The 24,051-nt window shown below is 37.1% G+C and overlaps 1 protein-coding gene across 7 annotated transcripts in view; it reads right to left on the bottom strand.

The window, feature by feature from the left end:
* Nucleotides 1-3,843: 3,843 nt before the first annotated feature.
* Nucleotides 3,844-24,051, bottom strand: part of LOC127841825 (NAD kinase-like) — a 49,225-nt gene continuing 29,017 nt past the window's right edge. For 2 of the 7 annotated variants that reach the window (XM_052370941.1, XM_052370940.1), the window contains 9 exons: nt 21,675-21,804; nt 15,172-15,280; nt 13,202-13,287; nt 11,958-12,060; nt 8,325-8,452; nt 7,734-7,833; nt 7,193-7,350; nt 5,902-5,984; nt 3,844-4,380 (listed from right to left, as the gene is read on the bottom strand). In XM_052370941.1, the coding sequence (XP_052226901.1) occupies nt 4,152-4,380; nt 5,902-5,984; nt 7,193-7,350; nt 7,734-7,833; nt 8,325-8,452; nt 11,958-12,060; nt 13,202-13,287; nt 15,172-15,280; nt 21,675-21,804 (1,126 nt within the window). In that variant the 3' untranslated portion in view covers nt 3,844-4,151. The remainder of the gene's footprint in view (nt 4,381-5,901; nt 5,985-7,192; nt 7,351-7,733; nt 7,834-8,324; nt 8,453-11,957; nt 12,061-13,201; nt 13,288-15,171; nt 15,281-21,674; nt 21,805-24,051) is intronic. The other 5 variants (XM_052370942.1, XM_052370943.1, XM_052370944.1 and 2 more) reach the window with 3 other exon arrangements.

The raw sequence follows: 24,051 nt of genomic DNA, 5'->3' as shown, positions 1-24,051 counted from the left end.
AAGCATGACGCGGACAGCGGCCGTCGGATGGCACGACGAGCTTGCTTCGACAATACCTCTGGTTTTCTTCTATAACAGCCGAGCTAAAAATAGACAACTATCCAGCCAGCAAACCTAAATGTTTTGAAGGGGGAGAGGGGTTGGCATGGTATAACAAGGCAGTGTTTTTGTCAGTTGATATGAACTTAACGTAAATATCAGTCACTTTCAAGTTAAGACATAAGACACTTTTTCAAAATTGATCAAAATATTTTATTTGATAATTGATCAGTAATGCCTTTTAATAATCAAAGTTGAGCATTAACTATTATTAGCCCCATGTCCTGCAAAATGGGTCTTATGCCATATTTGGCCAGCAAAACTCCAGACCAGCCTACGCAATGGCGCAGTCCATATCACAACCAAGCTTCATTATTAGAGTCCTGTTCTGAGAAAACTGGCCATAATGCATGTGCAGAAAGTGTCATCCCAGATTAGCCTGTGCAGTCTGCACAGGCTAATCAGGGAAGACACTTTCCGCTTTAATGGTATTTTTTGTTTAAAGTAATTCTTTTTTTAATGGAAAATCTAGTTTAAGCATAAAGTGTTGTCCCTGACTAGCCTGTGCAGAATGCACAGGCTAATCTAGGATAACACTTTATGCAAAAGCATGATGCCCAGTTTTCTCAGAACACGATTCATTATATCACCTGTAGATGTCCAAATATCACATCCAATTTTCCATGCTTAACCATTCATATAACATGGCTTAATTGATTAAAGCTATGAGAAAATATTTAATAAAGAAATTCAAACAGACTTGAACTGCAAAATACAGATTATCACATCATAAGCATTTCACAGATTTTTTTGTATTTTGGATACACCTCTGGGCACAATAATTTACTTTCTTGCTAACAGAGTTAACCAAAACTATGCACCTAAATTATCACTGTTTAAAAGGTTTAATATTTTTACAGCAATCAATGCATTCCATTGGAGGAAATAAGAATAGCATCTCTGATTACATGAGCAATGACTATGACAACTGATCGTTTTGCGTAAAAACACCTTTCGTAGGACAAATGTCTCACCAAAAGCACGAAACCTACCACCAAATGTCAACCCATGTGGGACATTCCTAAAAGCCCTTCAAACAAAAGTTTACTGAAAGCCATGGAATAAAATTAACTGCATTTGCTGCGTGAGACATCCTAAATAGACATGTAGTGGCCCCATACACTCAAAATGGTACAAGGTATCATGAGTCAAAACAGAATAGTGTGAATATATCTAACAAATTTAACACAATCTTAATGGCATAATCACCAAATACCTGTGTTGTTGGTCATAAAACATACAATAAATACGAGATATGTTCGTGAAACAACAATCATTAAAGACTCGTTTGCAATACCAGAACAGAGACATATGATGAAAATTGCAATAAACTTGAATGTTTGTGAAAGAACATACATGTACTTGTTATAGGCCCAGAGCGTTTCGAATAAGTCTTAGGCTTTCTATGCCATACAGCTAAAATACATAGGTTTAAACTAAATCTATTTTAAAAGCACACACTCTACAACCTCCATTCTGCCTGTATGTGATATATAAATATATATATAATGTGGCCAAGGCCAGCCTAACCATACATGACAATTATGAAAAATATTAACAGGTACTTGGTCACTATGAATTCCTGTTTAACAATACTTTATGCCCACTAGCAAATGCATGTCAAACTATTTGTGGGCATTTAGTCTTGCATTTTCAATTGACTGAGAGAATGGAGAAGAACTCTATAAGACGAAGTCTTCCATTCTTATCCAAATCAAACTTATTTGTATACAAATGTTGTATGTTTCGTATATATATGTATATGCATTTTTTTTAAATAAATATGTTAAAACTAATTGACTGAGAGTGTCTTAATGTGGTGGTTTCTACATCTATGAGCATTGCTCTGTGAAAACTGGGCTGAATGCATGCGCATAAAGTGCCGTCCCAGATCAGCCTATCAGGGATGACACTCTCTGCCTTTGCTGGAATTAAGTTTAGAACAAACCTCCTGTAAACAAAACAAATCCATAAGAGCTGAAATTGTTGTCTATGATTAGCCTGTACAGACTACACAGGTTAATATGGAAGGACACCACGCAGTACAGACTACACAGGTTAATATGGAAGGACACCACGCAGTACAGACTACACAGGTTAATATGGAAGGACACCACGCAGTACAGACTACACAGGTTAATATGGAAGGACACCACCCAGTACAGACTACACAGCTTAATATGGAAGGACACCACGCAGTACAGACTACACAGGTTAATATGGAAGGACACCACGCAGTACAGACTACACAGGTTAATATGGAAGGACACCACGCAGTACAGACTACACAGGTTAATATGGAAGGACACCACGCAGTACAGACTACACAGGTTAATATGGAAGGACACCACGCAGTACAGACTACACAGGTTAATATGGAAGGACACCACGCAGTTCAGACTACACAGGTTTATATGGAAGGACACCACGCAGTACAGACTACACAGGTTAATATGGAAGGACACCACGCAGTACAGACTACACAGGTTAATATGGAAGGACACCACGCAGTACAGACTACACAGGTTAATATGGAAGGACACCACGCAGTACAGACTACACAGGTTAATATGGAAGGACACCACGCAGTACAGACTACACAGGTTTATATGGAAGGACACCACACAGTACTGACTACACAGGTTAATATGGAAGGACACCACGCAGTACAGACTACACAGGTTAATATGGAAGGACACCACGCGGTACAGACTACACAGGTTAATATGGAAGGACACCACGCGGTACAGACTACACAGGTTAATATGGAAGGACACCACGCAGTACAGACTACACAGGTTAATATGGAAGGACACCACGCAGTACAGACTACACAGGTTAATATGGAAGGACACCACGCAGTACAGACTACACAGGTTAATATGGAAGGACACCACGCAGTACAGACTACACAGGTTAATATGGAAGGACACCACGCAGTACAGACTACACAGGTTAATATGGAAGGACACCACGCAGTACAGACTACACAGGTTAATATGGAAGGACACCACGCGGTACAGACTACACAGGTTAATATGGAAGGACACCACGCAGTACAGACTACACAGGTTAATATGGAAGGACACCACGCAGTACAGACTACACAGGTTAATATGGAAGGACACCACGCAGTACAGACTACACAGGTTAATATGGAAGGACACCACGCAGTACAGACTACACAGGTTAATATGGAAGGACACCACGCAGTACAGACTACACAGGTTAATATGGAAGGACACCACGCAGTACAGACTACACAGGTTTATATGGAAGGACACCACGCAGTACAGACTACACAGGTTAATATGGAAGGACACCACGCAGTACAGACTACACAGGTTTATATGGAAGGACACCACGCAGTACAGACTACACAGGTTAATATGGAAGGACACCACGCAGTACAGACTACACAGGTTAATATGGAAGGACACCACGCAGTACAGACTACACAGGTTAATATGGAAGGACACCACGCAGTACAGACTACACAGGTTAATATGGAAGGACACCACGCAGTACAGACTACACAGGTTTATATGGAAGGACACCACACAGTACAGACTACACAGGTTAATATGGAAGGACACCACGCAGTACAGACTACACAGGTTAATATGGAAGGACACCACGCAGTACAGACTACACAGGTTAATATGGAAGGACACCACGCAGTACAGACTACACAGGTTAATATTTATATGAAAGGACACCACGTCCCTGTACAGACTACACAGGTTTATATGGAAGGACACCATGCAGATGCATAAAGCCTGTACAGACTACACAGGTTTATATGGAAGGACACCACGTAGATGCATAAAGCCTGTACAGACTACACAGGTTTATATGAAAGGACACCACGCAGATGCATAAAGCCTGTACAGACTACACAGGTTTATATGGAAGGACACCACGCAGATGCATAAAGCCCGTACAGACTACACACGTTTATATGGAAGGACACCACCCAGATGCATAAAGCCGAGTTTCCACAGTCTAATATTACATGTGACCATTCTACAACAAACATAAACAGTTGGTCGCTACAAATGTCCGTCAGTTTCTGAAGTTTTTTCACTGGAAGTTCCATTCTGACTGTGACTGGATGTGCTCACCAGACTGGTATCACTGTATGCATCAGAACTGACAAACTGTTTTTGAGTTTTCCTCACATTCCAGTGCAGACACTCGCCCAGTCGATCAAACCAGTCTTCTATTTGGTCCTTGGCGCAAACTGCTGGTAGCGGGAACTGTGCTGTTGTTATTCGAACACTGAAATAGTGTTTCCATAATACAAGCATTTTTTACCATTTAAAAGCTTTCAGCGATATTTTTTACAAATTTTCTCATCTGAATCCAGGGACTCGGTAACCTGCAAATCTATGAGTTCCCAAATTGAAAAAATGAGTCCAAATACTGAATGATATTATTATTTGGGAAATTTCTATGCATTTTTGGGACTCGCATAATTCGAAACTTTGCATCCCCAGAGGTTTTGGGGAGTACAGGACGCAGGACTCGCAGGTAAAAAAATCACTGAGCTTTATATTTGAAGCAGCTTGTAAATGGAAAAAAAAAAATTATCAATAAAAGATAGGAAAATAAGGAATTTACAAAGCAATATAAAAGGTATGACTTAAAGCTACAAGTCTGAATTAAATATTTTAGTCACAACTAGACGGCAGTTGTCAATCTTATGAAGACAACAAAAACTTCTCAACAATTAAAAAATTCAGTTTCAAGTTACTTCTTTTATCATATTTCTAAGTGATTTATGAAATATTTGGGGAAAAAAAGGCAAATTTTAATTTGCCATTTTTTTATAGCTCCTAATCTATATATTCATTCATGTTCTATGCTCACAGATCTGTAAATACTAACTAATACTATTATGCTATATAAATACTTCCAACAATAAACAGTGTCATACGAAGGTTAATTCCAATAGGTAGACCCAAAAAAAGTAATATGGGTGTAAAAACTTTAAAACACACAATCAATCTACAACATTTAAGCATCAAAACATCGTTAAACAATGTCATTTTGTCTCGTTTTAGGGATGATCTCAATTCAGGATAGGATTAATTCAGTTTGAGATTATTTGCATATTATTTGCAAGCTATCCCAGAAATTTGCAGCTGCCATCATAAAGATCTAAAATTCAATTGTGTTTACAAACAGCTTGTGCAACAGATGATTACGCCATTGTCAAAAAGAAAATTAATTTGGCCTTCGATTTGTTCACTTGTATAATTATTAAATATTCTGACTTTTTTATGAACCACATAACCGTACAGCAATTGCCGTTTTCCATCAGAAATAAATAAGAATGTTTGGATTGTCCATATTTATTTCAATGTTGGAATTGTAAACAAACATAATTAATAACATAATGATTATTCATGAGAGTTACGTCATCCCTTGACAATGACCCAAGCCAATTTCGCGTTTCCTCACAAATGTTCAGATATTGTCCCCGGAAATTCAAATTGAATATATTGTCCAATAAAAAAAATAAAACAAGCATTTTGTATCTCATTAAATCAAATATTTCCACACCAAATCTAGCCTTGACATTTTGGCTTTTGCTATACGTAACACTGATTTTTTTATGGGTTAGCTTAATTTCAGTAAGTATTTGTTCATGTTGGGCATTATTGGATCTTTAAGTTCCAGAGAAAAAAAAGGAAATTAATAAGCAAAAGACAATTATTTAACAATTAGTGAATAGAAACATATTGTTGTAACAAGAAACCAAATTATAAATCAACATCCCATCACAAAGTTGTGTACCTTTCCCCCTGATGAATTTCTTGGCGATTTCTGCCATCAAATGAGACCATGGCAGAATTTCTGGCATCAGGTGATAACATTACCTGAGTTGAAAAAAAAAATTAATTCAACACAGGCTGGTTAGTTTTATTGGTTTTGGTCAGTGAATGGTCATGACGATTCTTAAAACATATTTCAATATCAAAAGTAACTATAGAGATATAAAGATAACACAAATTTAACAAGTACATGAAACAACAACTCTGCTAAATTGCAGGTCAGAATTATGAAACTTAGTCAGTACCCTCACTTTATGACCCAAAACACTATTTTCAATTGAAAACATGTTGTATGCAGTAATATGGAAATGTTGGACATTTACCTTACCAACTTTCTAAGTTTTTAGAAGATCAAAAATCCAAGTACTGGTTCTCAGTCCCAGGAAATGGGAAAGCATTTCAATAAGCCATAGGCTTTCGATGTAAACTATATAAACTGAACCAAATTTCTAAGTACGGTCATAACGGTCATAATTCTGCTTAATTTCAAGTCAAAGTTATAGAACTTTGTAAGTGACCTCACAAAACGTCCATGACCACTTGTCTTACGTTTCAATTCAATGCCTTAAGTAGACACTGCGATATGGAGCTTTTCATGTTTTACCAAGGCGCTGCTGATGCTAATTTTTATGTTGGTAGTAAAGCTATGAGAATATGAATTGAAATACATATTGATGAAAGTAAATGGTCATATTGCACTGTATTTAAACACTACTCTTCTGATATCTTTGACATGAACAATGAATCAGTTGCCAAACATTTACTGCCCCACTTTAACCAAGCTTTTTTATATACAACACAACATCAGCAAAGTGCATCCACTGGTATAGTAACTACAGTACTCTTTTTTATCTGACCAAGTAGCATTACTAAGGCAGATACTGGTTGGCTGATGAGTCAGTTTGATTGAAAAACAAAAACAAAGCGTGCTCATATTTTAAGATATTTAAAAAACTTTATTTTAAAGTATAAAGTCAATTTAAGTCATTCTACCAAATGCCATGCTACATGCACTTTTAAATCAGCAAATATCTTTGACATGAAAAATGAAGCAGTTGCATATAGTTGACAACTCTACCCCCGTATTTCTATCACTACAACACATAATTGGTACAGAATTTACACTAAAATTGTTACTACAGCACTCTTTGTTTGGCAGACAAGATCTCAAAACTAAGCCAGATATTGATTTGCTGGTCAGTCAATTTGATCAAGAACTAGTGATTGGTCATTTACAAACAGATTATGTATACCTTGATTTCCACGCCAGCGGGAACTACAATAGGTCGGAATGACAAGGAATGTGGACAGATGGGCGTGATCATGATGGCAGGAACATTTGGATGGATCATGGAGGCACCTGCAGCCACGGCGTACGCTGTACTGCCAGTAGGGGTGGAGATGATCAAACCTGAACAAATAATGGTAAAGGTCCCTTACTTAATTTGAATGCAACAAAAAAAAAAAAAGTTTATAAAATTATAGATACAAAAAAAATAACCTGACAATGGTCCTTGAATAAATTGATTTAAAACAAAAATAATAAATAGATTTATAAAATTATAGATACAAATTTATTGTTAATGGTCTACCATAGAACTGATTTGAAACAAACATAATAGTTAGATGAAATTATAGCTACATATTTAACAGACAATCTTGATGCTACTTCCATTAACTAATTGAGGGTTAATCTATAGAAGTAGCATACTTTCTACCTAATATTATGGATCAAATCATATGCAGTGTGCAAAGTTGTTTTTTTAATCGTAACAGAATTTAAGTTTAACCTACCATCTCCCTGCACCGAGGTCACCAGGCGACCTTCCACATAGAGGTCAATATTGCATATGAACGAAGAGGAGCCTCTATCTATTACAACTTCATTGAGCACCTGAAAACACAAAGGTCGAAGGTCACTAATGGCTAAACATTACTTTTTTTATAAACCAAATTAGCCGATCCCCAAAAGGACTTTGGGTACATTTATGTCCAGGAAGCTTCTTTTCAAACTCCTAGGGAAGGGTCTAACATTCTATCAAAGTGAGGTTGAACAATTTGCACACTGCAGGTTACCATTTCAATATTTTAAAGGAGTACATAATTATATTAGTCTGAATGCAACGTCAGTTAGCACTTGGCAACACAAATTAAATTGAAATCCATGATCTGCTACATAGTGTAACAATTATTACAGCCAATGCATTACAAGTAAGTAATACAGAATGTTACTTTAATTAGTAACAAATTTACCTCATACAGGTCCTGTATTCATATCTGCTGGGCCAATATAAACTCACGGAAAAATTAATGATTACGCAAGGTTTACAGTATTTTGATCGAAAACAATATGTGATCCAATCCCTGTGAACCAATAATTCTTACCAGTATATGAGACTTGGCACACTGAGATTTGCTGTCAATGTGTTTGATCCTTGACACTCTCCCGAGGTCTGAATCTTCCTTACATATCACGCACTTGAGACGGTATCTTAGCAACAAGGAAGCATTCCCTGAAATTCAAAAAGAGCCACTTGTGCAACTAGCTTAACTCTTTCAGAGCTGGAACCGAATTTTGAAGGCCTTTGCAAACAGTTTGGATCCAGATGAGACGCCACAGAACGTGGCGTCTCATCTGGATCCAAACTGTTTGCTATTCTGATAGTATTCTTTGAAAAAAATCGAAGAAAATGCTAATTTTAGAATTTCAGCAGACGACATTTTAGCAGACGACAAATTTCCCAGCATGCAAAGGATTAATCTTCTAAATCAAAGCATCAACCCTTTCCCACTCAGATGCAAAGTGAAAATGGCTCTGTGCAAACAGCATAAAACCAGAACAGCCTGCGAGTAACTCGCAGTCTGTTCAGGTTTTATGCTGTTTGCTGCTCATCAGTATCTAAGGGTTTGAAATGAAGCCTTTAAACTTGAATCAAGTAAGAAAGGTCTTTCATTAAATAGACCTTCTTAGGGACTGCAAATATGTAAAAATACGTATCTAAGTGGTAAAGGGTTAATTTGCCAACAATTTTAGATTTGTTAAGTCATATTGCCAAATATTTTTATTGAGATATGATGGAAAATAATCAGTAAGTAAAAATTGTGATCAGCAGAAGTCCAGAGGACCCTCAGGCTGGACCATCAGGTGATTATGGCTGCAATATGGTCATTATTTGTAGGCTTTATTAGAAGGCTGAAAAATGAGAAGGTTGAAATTCTCCATAGTCAAAAAGAACTGCTTCCCTCTCACAATATTAGTCATAGCTAATTTCAAGGAATGCATTAAAATAAAAACAAGGTTGGAGGATGTTGGAAACACACATTTAAACTTACCAACATATAAATACAAGGAATAACGTGTAAGCACCTAGCTAAGATGTTTTCAATCAACAGTTTCAGACAGCCAGACAAACAGCCTGGAACCATTTTAGCCCCTCTAATGATTTAGGCTGTGATTGATTACACTTAAACTAATCCCTTGCAAGCAACTGTTATAGATGTCTTAAAACCCAAAAACACTAAAAATCAACTAGAGCTTTGTCACAGACGTGACGAATACCCCCTCATGCCGCATTGACACATAATATTTTGCATGTCGTCTTCACAAAAAACAGCGGACACCATGCTCAATTTTTAAAACGCACTAAGTGACCCCTTGACCTAGTTTTCGACCCAGAAAGGCCCATGTTCTAACTTGGCCTTAAGATCACCTCCATAAAACTTCTGACCAAGTTTGGTGAAGATCGGATGTAAACTACTTGAATAAGAGAGCAGACACCATGCTGAATGTTAAAAAACGCACTAAGTGACCCCGTGACCTTGATTTAGGCCCGGAATGGCCCATGTTCAAACTTGTCCTAGAGATCATTTAGATAAAACTTGTGACCAAGTTTGGTGAGGATTGGATGAAAACTACTTGAAATAGAGAGCGGACAACATGGTGAGATTTAAAACACACTAAGATACCCCGTGACCTGGTTTTTGACCCAGCATGACCCATATTCAAACTTAACCTAGACCTCATCTAGATATAACTTTTGACCAAGTTTGGTGAAGATTGGATGAAAACTACTTGAATTAGAGAGCGGACAATATTGTGATGTTTAAAACACACTAAGTGACCCCGTGACTTTGTTTTGACCCGGCATGACCCATATTCAAACTTGCCCTAGACATTATCAAGATACAACTTCTGACCAATTTTGGTGAAGATTACTTGAATTAGAGAGCGGACAACATGGTGAGGTTTAAAACACACTAAGTGACCCCGTGACCTAGTTTTTGACCCTGCAAGGCCCATGTTCGAACTTGGCCTTAAGATCGTCTAGATACAACTTCTGACCAAGTTTGGTGAAGATCGGATTAAAACTACTTGAATTAGAGAGCACACAACATTGTGATGTTTAAAACGCCCTAAGTTACCCTGTGCTTTGTTTTTGACCTGGCATGACCCATATTCAAACTTTCTCTAGACATTATCAAGATACAACTTCTGACCAATTTTGGTAAAGATTGGATAAAAACTACTTGAATTAGAGAGCGGACAACATGGTGAGGTTTAAAACGCCCTAAGTGACTCCGTGACCTTGTTTTTGACCGGGCATGACCCATAACCAAACTTGCTCTAGACATTATCAAGATAGAACTTCTGACCAATTTTGGTGAAGATTGGATAAAAACTACTTGAATTAGAGAGCGGACAACATGGTGAGGTTTAAAACACACTTAGTGACCCCGTGACCTAGTTTTTGACCCGGCATGGCCCATGTTTGAACTTGACATACACATCATCTAGTTACAATTTTTGATCCAGTGTCGTGAAGATCGGATTTAAACTACTTGAAATAAAGAGCGGACACCATGCTCAATGTGTAAAACGTACCCCGTGACCTAGTTTTTGACCAGGCAAGCCCCATGTTCGAACTTGGCCTAGACATCATCTAGATACAACTTCTGACCAAGTTTGATGAAGATCGGATGAAAACTACTTGAATTAAAGAGCAGACAACATGCTGAATGTTTAAAACGCATTTAGTGACCCCGTGACCTAGTTTTTGACCCGGCAAGGCCCATGTTCGAACTTGGCCTTAAGATCATCTAGATACAACTTCTGACCAAGTATGGTGAACATCGGATATAAACTACTTGAAATAGAGAGTGGACAACATGTTGAATGTTTAAAACGCACTAAGTGACCCCGTGACCTAGTTTTTGACCCGACAAGGCCCATATTCGACTTGGCCTAGACATCATGTAGATACAACTTCTGACCAAGTTTGGTGAAGATCGGATGAAAACTACTTGAAATAGAGAGTGGACACTTAATACGGACCGACCGACCGACCGACAGACAGACAAGCTCACTCCTATATACCTCCGTAAACTTTGTTTGTGGGGGTATAATTAGAGAGCGGACACTTAATACGGACCGACAGACAGACCAACAGACTGACCGACCGACTGACCGACAGACAAGTTCACTCCTATATACCCCCCTAAACTTCGTTTGTGGGGGTATATCAATTGAAATATTTTGTACACTATTTCAATGTACCTTATACAAATAGCCAAAATTTCATGCTATATGTGGTCTGGTTACATAGATTTAACAAGATACAAAATTCTCTTTTTTATTTGATGGACAATATATTCAACACATGTTCATCTTCCAAGTTAGTGTTTCCTGCGGGAATTTATAATTAAATATATTGTGCCACAAAAACAGAAAAACAAGCATTTTGTATCTCGTTAAATCTAAGTTACCATACGACATCTAGTGTTGAAATTTTAGCTATTTCTATAACAAATACTTTTTTTTTAATGGATTAACTTTATTTTATTAAAATTTTTATTAATTGACTTTGAGTCTTCATGTTACTTTAAATAAACTGTTTGATTATATATAAAAAAAGATAAACATATATTACTTTGATAACAACTACAGCAGCAATTTTTAAATAAACAGGTTTAAACTATACCAAACTGGATTGTAATAAAGATCTTTTTGACAGGACATACCATCAAGGACTTGGGAAACCTGGGTCTCAAAGTTGTCAAAGGTGAAAGGGGTCAGGAACCCAAGGGAGCCCTGATGGAACGCCATAACTGGGGGGCAGCTTTGCTGTGAATAAAATGTAGTATGATACAGATTGTGGAAAACTGGAGTTTACTATGTATGCCTTACTGGTGAAACTTCCTGTCACAGAATATGTCACTGGAGTTTACTATGTATGCCTTACTGGTGAGACTTCCTGTCACAGAATATGTCACTGGAGTTTACTATGTATGCCTTACTGGTGAGACTTCCTGTCACAGAATATGTCACTGGAGTTTACTATGTATGCCTTACTGGTGAGACTTCCTGTCACAGAATATGTCACTGGAGTTTACTATGTATGCCTTACTGGTGAGACTTCCTGTCACAGAATATGTCATCATGGTAAAAATCCCAAATAAGCCTGTGAAGGTCTGATTGGGGATGATATTTCAAGCATGTTCATTTACCTTAAGTAACAAGGGAGGTTACATGAAAAATTTCAGAAACATCGATAAACAAGAGATTGTCAAGCAATATGGTCCCCTACTGGTAAAACTCCACCATTGTCTTTTTTTTTTATACATACATATTTGTTGCAATAGCAACCATAATTCTTGATGTAGGAACAAAATGAAATGATGTGCATAATGTCCATATTGCCATCTATCCATATTTCAAGTTTCATGAAACAATATGAAGGACTTTTAAAGTTATCGCAGGATCCAGAAAAGTGGGACTGACAGACAGACTGACAGACAGACAGAGCGCAAACCGTAAGTCCCCTCTGGTTTCACAGGTAGGGGACAAAAATGGTAAGACACAAGTTAAAAATAATGGCATTATTGCACTGTTTTCTTTAGGATTTTCAATGAAATACAATTATGTTAATTAAGTTAAGAAATAAAATCTAGTCAATTTGTGAACATTTAGAGCAATTGACAAATAAAAAAGTTATCATAAAACATTAACAATAGGAACTGTGTGCATTAACCAATCAACGGTTGACACCACAGAGATCTTAATTTGATGAACCCCTATGAAAACACATGTACGTAAATTGTTTCAATATTATTCATGATTTCAACTTTGGCAAAAAGGCATCTTAACATAAAGCAGATTTCACTTGATTCAGATTGTTAATAAATATGAGGTCAACTATATCTTCAAAATGTTTGAACACATCTAATTTAGTGTCCTCCTTTCTCAAAAGTTCATCACTACTTACCTGGAATAGTGTGGAGGCATGTAACAAGGTACCGTCCCCACCCAGACAGATGATGAAGTCTATCTTGTCTGTGAGGTCATCTTGACCTGAAAAATACAGGAATACTATGCCATAATAAAGTCTTGTTTGCTAGGAAAATGATCCTATAATGCAATCATGTTTGCCAAGCAGACATTGTCATTATTCAGACTTGTTTGCTACAAATACGATGCTTAAATGCAGACTTATTTGGTAGGAATACAATGCTATGATGCAGACTTGTTTGCTAGGAATACAATGCTATAATGCAGACTTGTTTGCTAGGAATGCAATGCTTGAATTCAGTCTTATTTGCCAGGAATACGATGCTATAATACAGACTAGTTTGCAAGGAATACAATGCTTAAATGCAGACTTATTTGCTAGGAATACCATGCTTTAATGCAGACTTGTTTGCTAGGAATGCAATTCTTAAATGCAGTATTATTTGCTAGGAATACGATGTAATAATACAGACTTGTTTGTTAGGAATAGGATGCTTAAATGCAGAACGATTTGCTAAAATTGTCCTGCGTCCTGGACTCACAAAAACTTCTGGGGATGCAGAGTTATGAATTATGTGAGCCTCAAAAATGCCTTGAAATTGATACAAAAATAATATTGTATAATATTTGGACTCGAGGACTAATAGAATTGCAAGTTGTCCAGTCCCAGAACTCAGATGAGAAAATTCGTCAAAATATCACTGAATACCATGCTATAATGCAGACTTGTTTGCTAGGTTTAGGATGCTTAAATGCAGGATGATTTGCCAAAAAACATGCTATAATGCAGTCTCGTTTGCTAGGAATAGGATGCTTACATGCATAATGATTTGCTAGGAATACATTCTATAATGCAGTCTTGTTTGCTAGGAAAATGATGCTATAATGCAGACTTGTTTGTTAGGAATAGGATGCATAAATGCAGACTTATTTGCTAGGAATACAATGCTATAGTGCAGTCTTGTTTGCTAGGAGTATGATGCTATAATGCAGTTTGGTTTGCCAAAAAAACAATACTATAATGCAGACTTATTTGCAAGGAATAAAATGCTATAATGCAGAATGATTTGCTAGGAATACATGCTATATTGCAGTCTTGTTTGCTAGGAATATGATGCTATAATGCAGTTTTGTTTGCTATGAATACCATGCTATAATTCAGTCTTGGTTGCTAGAAATGTTATGCTATAATGCAGTTTTGGTTGCCAAGAATACAATGCTATAATGCAGACTTATTTGCTAGGAATACAATGCTATAATGCAGACTTGTTTGCTTGGAATATGATGCTATAATCCAGTCTTGTTTGCCAAGAATACAATCAATAAATGCAGAATTATTTGCTAGGAATTCACTGCTATAATGCAGACTTGTTTGCTTGGTATATGATGCTATAATGCAGTCTTGTTTGCCAAGAAAAAAATCAATAAATGCAGACTTTTTTGTAAGGAATACAATACAATAATGCAGACTGGGCTAGGAATATGATGCTGTAATGCCAACTATTTCTCTACAAATACAATGCTATAATGCAGACTTGTTTGCTTGTAAACGATGCTTAAATGCAGACTTATTTGCTAGGAATACAATGCTATAATGCTTAGCAATATTTTTAATTGGCCTCGAAAAGAATCCAGGTTTTCAATGTTGCACACACATTTATTGTTTTAATAACATGCTATAAAGTGACAAAATATGTCTGCTTAATGTTCACAAAATAAGAGCACAATATGTCAATAAAAACTCAATTCATTGCAAAGAAACAATAATTGAACTTCTGGAAGTTCATGGAAAAATTACCTTGATTCAATTGACCTTATAATGCAATCCTACTCTCATTCTCTAGGCAAGCACACTTAATTCAAAGATTTCTCACGGTTACTTATCTTCAATTATCCATAACTTACACCTCAAGATGACGTATCAGAAATGTTTCACGAGATACGCACCTTGCTTGAAGGTCTGCAGCCGTCCCCTGTACTTCTTGAACATTGTGTCATCAGCCAGGATGCCATCATCAAGGACGTTGCTCTCCACATATACAATCATCTTCCTTACCTGAAAAATACCTTGTTTGTAATACAGGTCAGTTCACTCTTTGTGAAAAACTATATGAAGATCATCAACAGCAGTACAGTTTGTTTATGAGTTATGCCACCATTGATTCTAAGAATTATAATGTACAGATAATGAAAGAAGTACTGTTTGTTGAACAGTTATTGTTAAACAGTTATGCATGTTGGAAGTTAAAAGTAGGGCTGCAAAAGGTTAACCGGTTAACCTACTGCAACCAGTTAACTGTTTACATTTTCGCGAAAAGGTTAACCTCATTATTTTGTTGATTATGTTTTTTTTTATTGAATATTTCGTGCGATTTTACTTTTTGCATGCAACATACTGCCAACTTGCGATGTTGACCAGTTAAAACAACATGCTGAACCATAGATGCTAATAAACAACATGTCAAACAAGACTATTGTCAAGCAATATGGTCCCCTACCGTTGAAACTCCACTATTGTCAATTTTTTTATATATTTTATTTGTTGCCATAGCAACCAGAATTTTTGACGTAGGAACAAAATGAAATGCATAATCTCCATATTGCCATCTAACCATGTTTCAAGTTTCATGAAAAAATATTCAGCACTTTTAAATTTATCGCGGGATCCAGAAAAGTGTGACAAAAACATAGAGAAGCAATAAATCAGTACCTTGTGGTTACAAACAAGGGGTATCTTTTGATATATGGCCCTATTGTTTTGTTTTACCTGCAAAAATTGAAGAGTCAAACTACGGGGAGAGGGCGCTATAAGCGACATTATTGACACCTTTATCTAACTAGCGATTAAAATCAGTTAGAATAGGAAGGCTTATTTTGATGTTTTTTAACCAACATCCAACATTGATTGTTTGCAAAAAAGTGTTTATCAGTAACAATTTTATCAAGAATTGCATTTGTTCTTAAAAACTTGTTGAGTTAACGTCATATTTGTTTTATCAGAAGTTAATGTTATTTTTAGTAATTTATGTCAACAACATTGCCACCATTACAGTATTAGGTAATTTTTATTTAAGAAAGCATTTGATTAAACTCATTTATTTAATAAAGATATAAAAAAAATAAAGCATCAAATAAATTATTTGTGCAATTGCTTGAAAGTTGTGCAGTATGGTACATTAACCATCATGCTAGTGAACTAACAACCTGATGGAGACCTAGCTGTTGGCATGGTGGTGTGAAAATTAACGTTTTTCAACAATTATGCACATGGTTTTGAAGCTTTTGTCCGTGCCATTGACATCCATTTATCGGAGAAACTGTTATCAAAAACAGGTCGTCTTGTTATCAAGGCTCGCAACCACATTAGCCACAAGATAGTGGACAGAGTCATTTTCTTGACCAAATGAACACTGTTGTTGTGTACATGTTCTGCATATACATGTATAGTTGCCGATTTGTTTGCACTGTGGGATAGTGTTGCATTAGTTAGAACAATTATTTAAAATCATTTTTATATTATGTTAAGTTGATTTTAACAAAATAAAACAAAAGAAACAAAGAAACACAGCATCATTGTGAGCAATACGACCCGAACGTAATATAAGTGGCCCCACCAAGAATAAATTAATGACACGTAAGCATGAACATTGTTGAGTTCTCACAACTTTTAACTTATATGCTTTTACACAGGAAAAATAAATACAAAACAAAGCTACATTTAACAAATGAATAAAAATAAATGTAATTATACATTTTTATTAAGCAACTGATATGTTATCAATCCAAGCGATATCAAATTACGTTCCTTCTTATAGTGTACATATACAAGAGCTATGATATGTTTAACCTATACCTAACATTTTTACTACTAAAGATTTTCCTGTTATGTTTTTTGTAACCTCCCGCATCCCTAGTTCAAAGCATTCTTGATTTACATAAGAAATCTTTTTAAAACAGGATATGTAAGATCCAGGTAAACATCACTCTAGAGATAATCAGGATTACGTTTTACATATTACGTTTGTCAAACAAATGTGCCCTCTAGCTACAAGATAATCAAGAGCTATTTGTGAATCATATAAATGTATTTATTAATCGTTGTGTGATTGAAAAAGTGGTTATACAGGCTTTGAAGGTGGTGCATGTTCAATGGTGCGGTAATCAAGATTTCCTCGTGCACAGACTTGTAGGTTTGGTCATTCAACAGGCAAGCAGGGTAGAGCGTTGACGTGATTTAAATATATTTTTTTTCATGTTCTGTTTTGTTTAAAGGTTAATATTATGCTTTATGTGTTTCAGTGAGTTTTATGAGAGCAGAAGGATGACTTGAGATAGAAAGGGGCATTGGTTCTGGACATTAACGAGTATACTTGTAATACTCCATTTTTCTCAGTTCTATGTATAATGACACTTATTTGCCATTCATACTTAATGGCTTTTTTTTTGGAACCAGTGTTTGTGCATGTGTTTCAAGAAATAAAATACCCTGCTTGTCATGACACCTAAACAAATGTGTTTGTTTTCATTCTAAATGGTAAGATGATAAATAATTTATGTTTGCCATAAAATGTAATGAAATATAAAACATAAATATGCCTATTTTAAGCGTGATATGGAAAAAAAAGCAAACATGATAAATATAATTAAAATGACAACTGGAAAATCAGCAACAAAAATAGCGAACTACTGTGATGTTGGACAAACTCACTTTTTTTCATTCTCATCAGGACGAATCCCATAATGTTGCTTTGAATAAAATTTTAATGTATCATTTTGTTTTTATAATTCTGGCTTTTAGGCCATGTACCTCTGTAAGCCATGTTATGAGGTTCTTGAAAGGCTGAATTGTACCTCTATTAGCCATGTATGAGGTTCTTGTAAGGCTGAACTGTACCTCTATAAACCATGATATGAGGTTCTTGTTAGGCTGAACTGTACCTCTATAAGCCATGATATGAGGTTCTTGAAAGGCTGAATTGTACCTCTATAAGCCATGTATGAGGTTCTCGAAAGGCTGAAGGACTCAGTACCTCTATAAGCCATGTTATGAGGTTCTTGAAAGGCTGAATTGTACCTCTATAAACCATGATATGAGGTTCTTGTTAGGCTGAACTGTACATCTATAAGCCATGATATGAGGTTCTTGAAAGGCTGAATTGTACCTCTATAAGCCATGTATGAGGTTCTCGAAAGGCTGAAGGACTAAGTACCTCTATAAGCAATGATATGAGGTTCTTGTAAGGCTGAACTGCACCTCTATAACTCATGATATGTGGTTCTTGAAAGGCTGAAGGACTGAGTACCTCTGTAAGGCATGTTATGTGGTTCTTGAAAGGCTGAAGGACTGAGTACCTCTATAAGCAATGATATCAGGTTCTTGTAAGGCTGAACTGCACCTCTATAAGCCATGTTATGTGGTTCTTGAAAGGCTGAAGGACAGAGAACCTTTATAAGCCATGATATGAGGTTCTTGTAACGCTGAACTGTACCTCTATAAGCCATGAAATGAGGTTCTTGAAAGGCTGATGGACTGAGTACCTCTATAAGCCATGTATGAGGTTCTTGTAAGGCTGAACTGTACCTCTATAAACCATGATATGAGGTTCTTGTTAGGCTGAACTGTACCTCTATAAGCCATGATATGAGGTTCTTGAAAGGCTGAATTGTACCTCTATAAGCCATGTATGAGGTTCTCGAAAGGCTGAAGGACTCAGTACCTCTATAAGGCATGTTATGAGGTTCTTGAAAGGCTGAATTGTACCTCTATAAACCATGATATGAGGTTCTTGTTAGGCTGAACTGTACCTCTATAAGCCATGATATGAGGTTCTTGAAAGGCTGAATTGTACCTCTATAAGCCATGTATGAGGTTCTCGAAAGGCTGAAGGACTAAGTACCTCTATAAGCAATGATATGAGGTTCTTGTAAGGCTGAACTGCACCTCTATAACTCATGATATGTGGTTCTTGAAAGGCTGAAGGACTGAGTACCTCTGTAAGGCATGTTATGTGGTTCTTGAAAGGCTGAAGGACTGAGTACCTCTATAAGCAATGATATGAGGTTCTTGTAAGGCTGAACTGCACCTCTATAAGCCATGTTATGTGGTTCTTGAAAGGCTGAAGGACTCAGTACCTCTATAAGCCATGATATGAGGTTCTTGTAAGGTTGAACTGTACCTTTATAAGCCATGAAATGAGGTTCTTGAAAGGCTGATGGACTGAGTACCTCTATAAGCCATGATATGAGGTTCTTGTAAGGCTGAACTGTACCTCTATAACTCATGATATGAGGTTCTTGAAAGGCTTAACTGTACCTCTATAATCTGTGATATGAGGTTCTTGAAATGCTGAACTGTACCTCTATAAGCCATGATATGAGGTTCTTGAAAGGCTGAAGGACTAAGTACCTCTATAAGCCATGATATGAGGTTCTTGTAAGGCTGAACTGTACCTCTATAAGCCATGTTATGAGGTTCTTGAAAGGCTGAATGACTAAGTACCTCTATAAGCCATGATATGAGGTTCTTGAAAGGCTGTATTGTACCTCTGTAAGCCATGTTGAGGTTCTTGAAAGGCTGAAGGACTTAGTACCTCTATAAGCCATGATATGAGGTTCTTGTAAGGCTGAACTGTACCTCTGTAAGCCACGTTATGAGGTTCTTGAAAGGCTGATGGACTGAGTACCTCTATAAGCCATTATATGAGGTTCTTGTAAGGCTGAACTGTACCTCTATAACTCATGATATGAGGTTCTTGAAAGGCTGAACTGTACCTCTATAATCCATAATATGAGGTTCTTGAAATTCTGAACTGTACCTCTATAAGCCATGATATGAGGTTCTTGAAGGGTTGAACTGTACCTCTATAGGCCACTATATGAGGTTCTTGAAAGGCTTAACTGTACCTCTATAGGCCATGATATGAGGTTCTTGAAAGGCTGAACTGTACCTCTATAGGCCATGACATTAGGTTCTTGAAAGGCTGAAGGACTAAGAACCTATATAGGCCATGATATGAGGTTCTTAAAAGGCTGAACTGTACCTCTATAGGCCATGATATGAGGTTCCTGAAAGGCTGAACTGTACCTCTATAGGCCATGATATTAGGTTCATGAAAGGTTGAAGAACTAAGTACCTCTATAGACTATGATATGAGGTTCTTGAAAGGCTGAACTGTACCTCTATAGGCCATGATATGAGGTTCTTGAAAGGCTGAAGGACTGTAGGCCATGATATGAGGTTCTTGAAAAACTGAACTGTATCTCTATAAGCAATGATATGAGGTTCTTGAAAGGCTGGAGCGTACCTCTATAGGCCATGATATGAGGTTCTTGAAAAACTGAACTGTACCTCTGTAAGCCATGATATGAGGTTCTTGAAAGGCTGAACTGTACCTCTATAGGCCATGATATGAGGTTCTTGAAAGGCTGAAGGACTGTTGGCCATGATATGAGGTTCTTGAAAAACTGAACTGTACCTCTGTAAGCCATGATATGAGGTTCTTGAAAGGCTGAACTGTACCTATATAAGCCATGATATGAGGTTCTTGAAAGGCTGAAGGACAGAGAACCTTTATAAGCCATGATATGAGGTTCTTCAAAGGCTGATGGACTGAGTACCTCTATAAGCCATGATATGAGGTTCTTGTAAGGCTGAACCGTACCTCTATAAGCCATGATATGATGTTCTTGGAAGGCTGAAGGACTGAGTACCTCTATAAGCCATGATTTGAGGTTCTTGAAAGGCTGAAGGACTGATTACCTCTGTAAGGACTAAGTACCTTTGTAAGCCATGATATTAGGTTCTTGAAAGGCTGCAGCATACCTCGATAGGCTATGATATGAGGATCTTGAAAGGCTGAAGGACTAAGTACCTCTACAAGACATGATATAAGGTTTGTGAAAGGCTGAACCGTACTGCTTTAAGCCATGATATGAGGTTCTTAGAAGGCTGAAGGACTGAGTACCTCTATAAGCCATGATTTGAGGTTCTTGAAAGGCTGTTGGACTGATAACCTCTGTTAGCCATGATATGAGGTTCTTGAAAGGCTGAAGGACTGAGTACCTCTATAAGCCATGATATGAGGTTCTGGAAAGGCTGAAGCGAACTTTTATAAGCCATGATATGAGGTTCTTGAAAGGTTGAAGAAATGAGTTTCTCTATAAGCCATGATATTACGTTCTTGAAAGGCTGAAGGACTGAGTACCTCTATTAGCCATGATATTTGGTTCTTGAAAGCCTGAAGGACTGGGTACCTCTACAAGCCATGATATGAGGTTCTTGAAAGGCTGAAGGACTGAGTACCTATGTAAGCCATGATATGAGGTTCTTGAAAGGGTGAAGGACTGAGTACCTCTGTAAGGCATGATATTTGGTTCTTGAAAGCCTGAAGGACTTAGTACCTCTATAAGCCATGATATGAGGTTCTTGAAAAGGCTGTAGGACTGAGTACCTCTATAAGCCATGATATGAGGTTCTTAAAAGGCTGTAGGACTGACTCATCGTAGATCTTCTTGACCACCAGGACTGTAAGGGGAGCCTTGTGCCAGTTAAGCTTCTGACTGCCTGGGTCTGGTATAGTCCTGAAATGGAAAACGGAAAACAGTGAGAAAAACTGGGTTTGGTATTTTTGGAATCAAGAAATGAGAAATCTGATATAAAGTGTTTTAAACGATGCATGATAACTTGTTAAACAAGAGCCCAGCCTTGCGGGTGCAGACCGCTCATCTATTTTTCTTTTTAAAGGTGTAGGGACTTATCTCAATTTCAATCACAAAGGAGGGAGGGGTGGAGAGGGGTGTATAAAGTGGGGGGTATATATTTTTTTTGGGGGGGGATTCTTGGGTGGGATGGTTGGACAGTATTTCAAAAATAAAATATTAAAACTAAATATTTGTGTTTTTTAACCATGTTTGAAAAAAACAAAAGATGTGTTTGTCAGAAACACAATGCCCCCTATTGCTCCGCTTTGATTTTTTTTAATTACCTTTGACCTTGAAGGATGACCTTGACCTTGAACTTCCACCACTAAAAATGTACAGCTTTATGAGAACGCTGCTTTGAAATATATTTTTTTATCTTTGACCTTGAAAGATGACATTGACCTTGAAGGATGACCTTCCACCACTCAAAATGTGCAGCTTCATGATAACGCTGCTTTGATTTTTTTGTTGACCTTTGACCTTAAAGGATGACCTTGACCTTGATGAATGACCTTGACCTTCAACTTCCACCACTCAAAATGTGAAGCTTCATGAGAACGCCGCTTTGAATTTAAAAAAATACCTTTGACCTTCAAGGATGACCTTGACCTTGTAGGATGACCTTGACCTTGTAGGATGACATTGACCTTGAACTTCCACTTAATGAGCAGCTTCATGAGTACGCTGCTTTGATTTTATTTTATGTTGTTTTTTTACCTTTGACTTTGAAGGATGACCTTGGCCTTGAACTTCAACCACTCAAAATGTGCAGCTTCATGATAACGCCGCTTTAAAATATTTTTTTTACCTTTGACCTTGACCTTGAAGAATGACCTTTACCTTGAAATTCCACCACTCAAAATGTGCAGTTTCATGAAAACGCGGCTTTGAACTTTTTTTTTGACCTTTGACCTTGAAAGATGACCTTGACCTTGAAGGATAACCTTGACCTTGAACTTCCACCACTCATTATGTGCCACTTCATGAGAACGCTGCTTTGAATTTTTATTTTTTTTTGACCTTGAAGGATGACCTTGACCTTGAACTTCCACCACTCAAAATGTGCAGCTTCATGAGATACACATGCATGCCAAATATCAAGTTGCTATCTTCAATATCAAAAAAGTTATGGCCAATGTTAAAGTTTTCAGACGGACAGACGCCATATATTTGTCATTTGACCTTGAAGGATGACCTTGACCTTCACCTTTCACCACTCAAAATTTTCAGCTCCATGAGATACACATGCATGCCAAATATCAAGTTGTTATCTTCAATATTGAAAAAGTTATGGCCAATGTTAAAGTTTTCAGACGGACAGACGCCATATATTTGACATTTGACCTTAAAGGATGACCTTGACCTTCACCTTTCACCACTCAAAATGTTCAGCTCCATAAGATACACATGCATGCCAAATAATAAGTTGTTATCTTCAATATTGAAAAAGTTATGGCCAATGTAAAAGTTTTCGGACGGACAGACACCATCAATTTGACATTTGACCTTGAAGGATGACCTTAACCTTGACCTTTTACCGCTCAAAATGTGCAGCTCCATGAGATACACATGAATGCCAAATATCAAGTCGCTATCTTCAAAAGTGAAAAAGTTATGGCCAATGTTTTTTGGGACGGACGGACAGACTGACTGACATACTGACAGACAATTCCACTGCTACAAGTATATGCCACCCTGCTGGGGGCATAAAAATTATTTTTTTGGGGTGTGGGGGGGGGGGGGGTATAGTGTGAAGGTGTGGTGGTCATTTATTAGATGATCTTTAATTAAAAAAAAAATGGGGGGATTGAGGGGGGATTCGGGGGGGGGGGGATGTGAGGATGGTTTGGGTTGAGTCTATTGTGGTATGTCAGGTAAGAGTTGTTTTGTCAAAGTATCAATCGAATCTAATCATAAATAAAGAAGTTATGGCAATTTTAGCAAAATTTAATAATTTGACCTTGAGAGTCAAGGTCATTCAAAGGTCAAGGTAAAATTCAACTTGCCAGGTACAGTACCCTCATGGTAGCATGAAAGTATTTGAAGTTTAAAAGCAATAGCCTTGATACTTTAGAAGTAAAGTGGATCTAAACACAAAATGTAACCATATATTCAAAGTCAAAAAAG

This window comes from Dreissena polymorpha, chromosome 8 (genome assembly GCF_020536995.1).
Source record: "Dreissena polymorpha isolate Duluth1 chromosome 8, UMN_Dpol_1.0, whole genome shotgun sequence".
Taxonomy (NCBI): Eukaryota; Metazoa; Mollusca; class Bivalvia; order Myida; family Dreissenidae; genus Dreissena; species Dreissena polymorpha.
The sequence above is the reverse complement of the archived record's forward strand: the minus strand, read 5'-3'. Positions and strand labels throughout refer to the sequence as shown.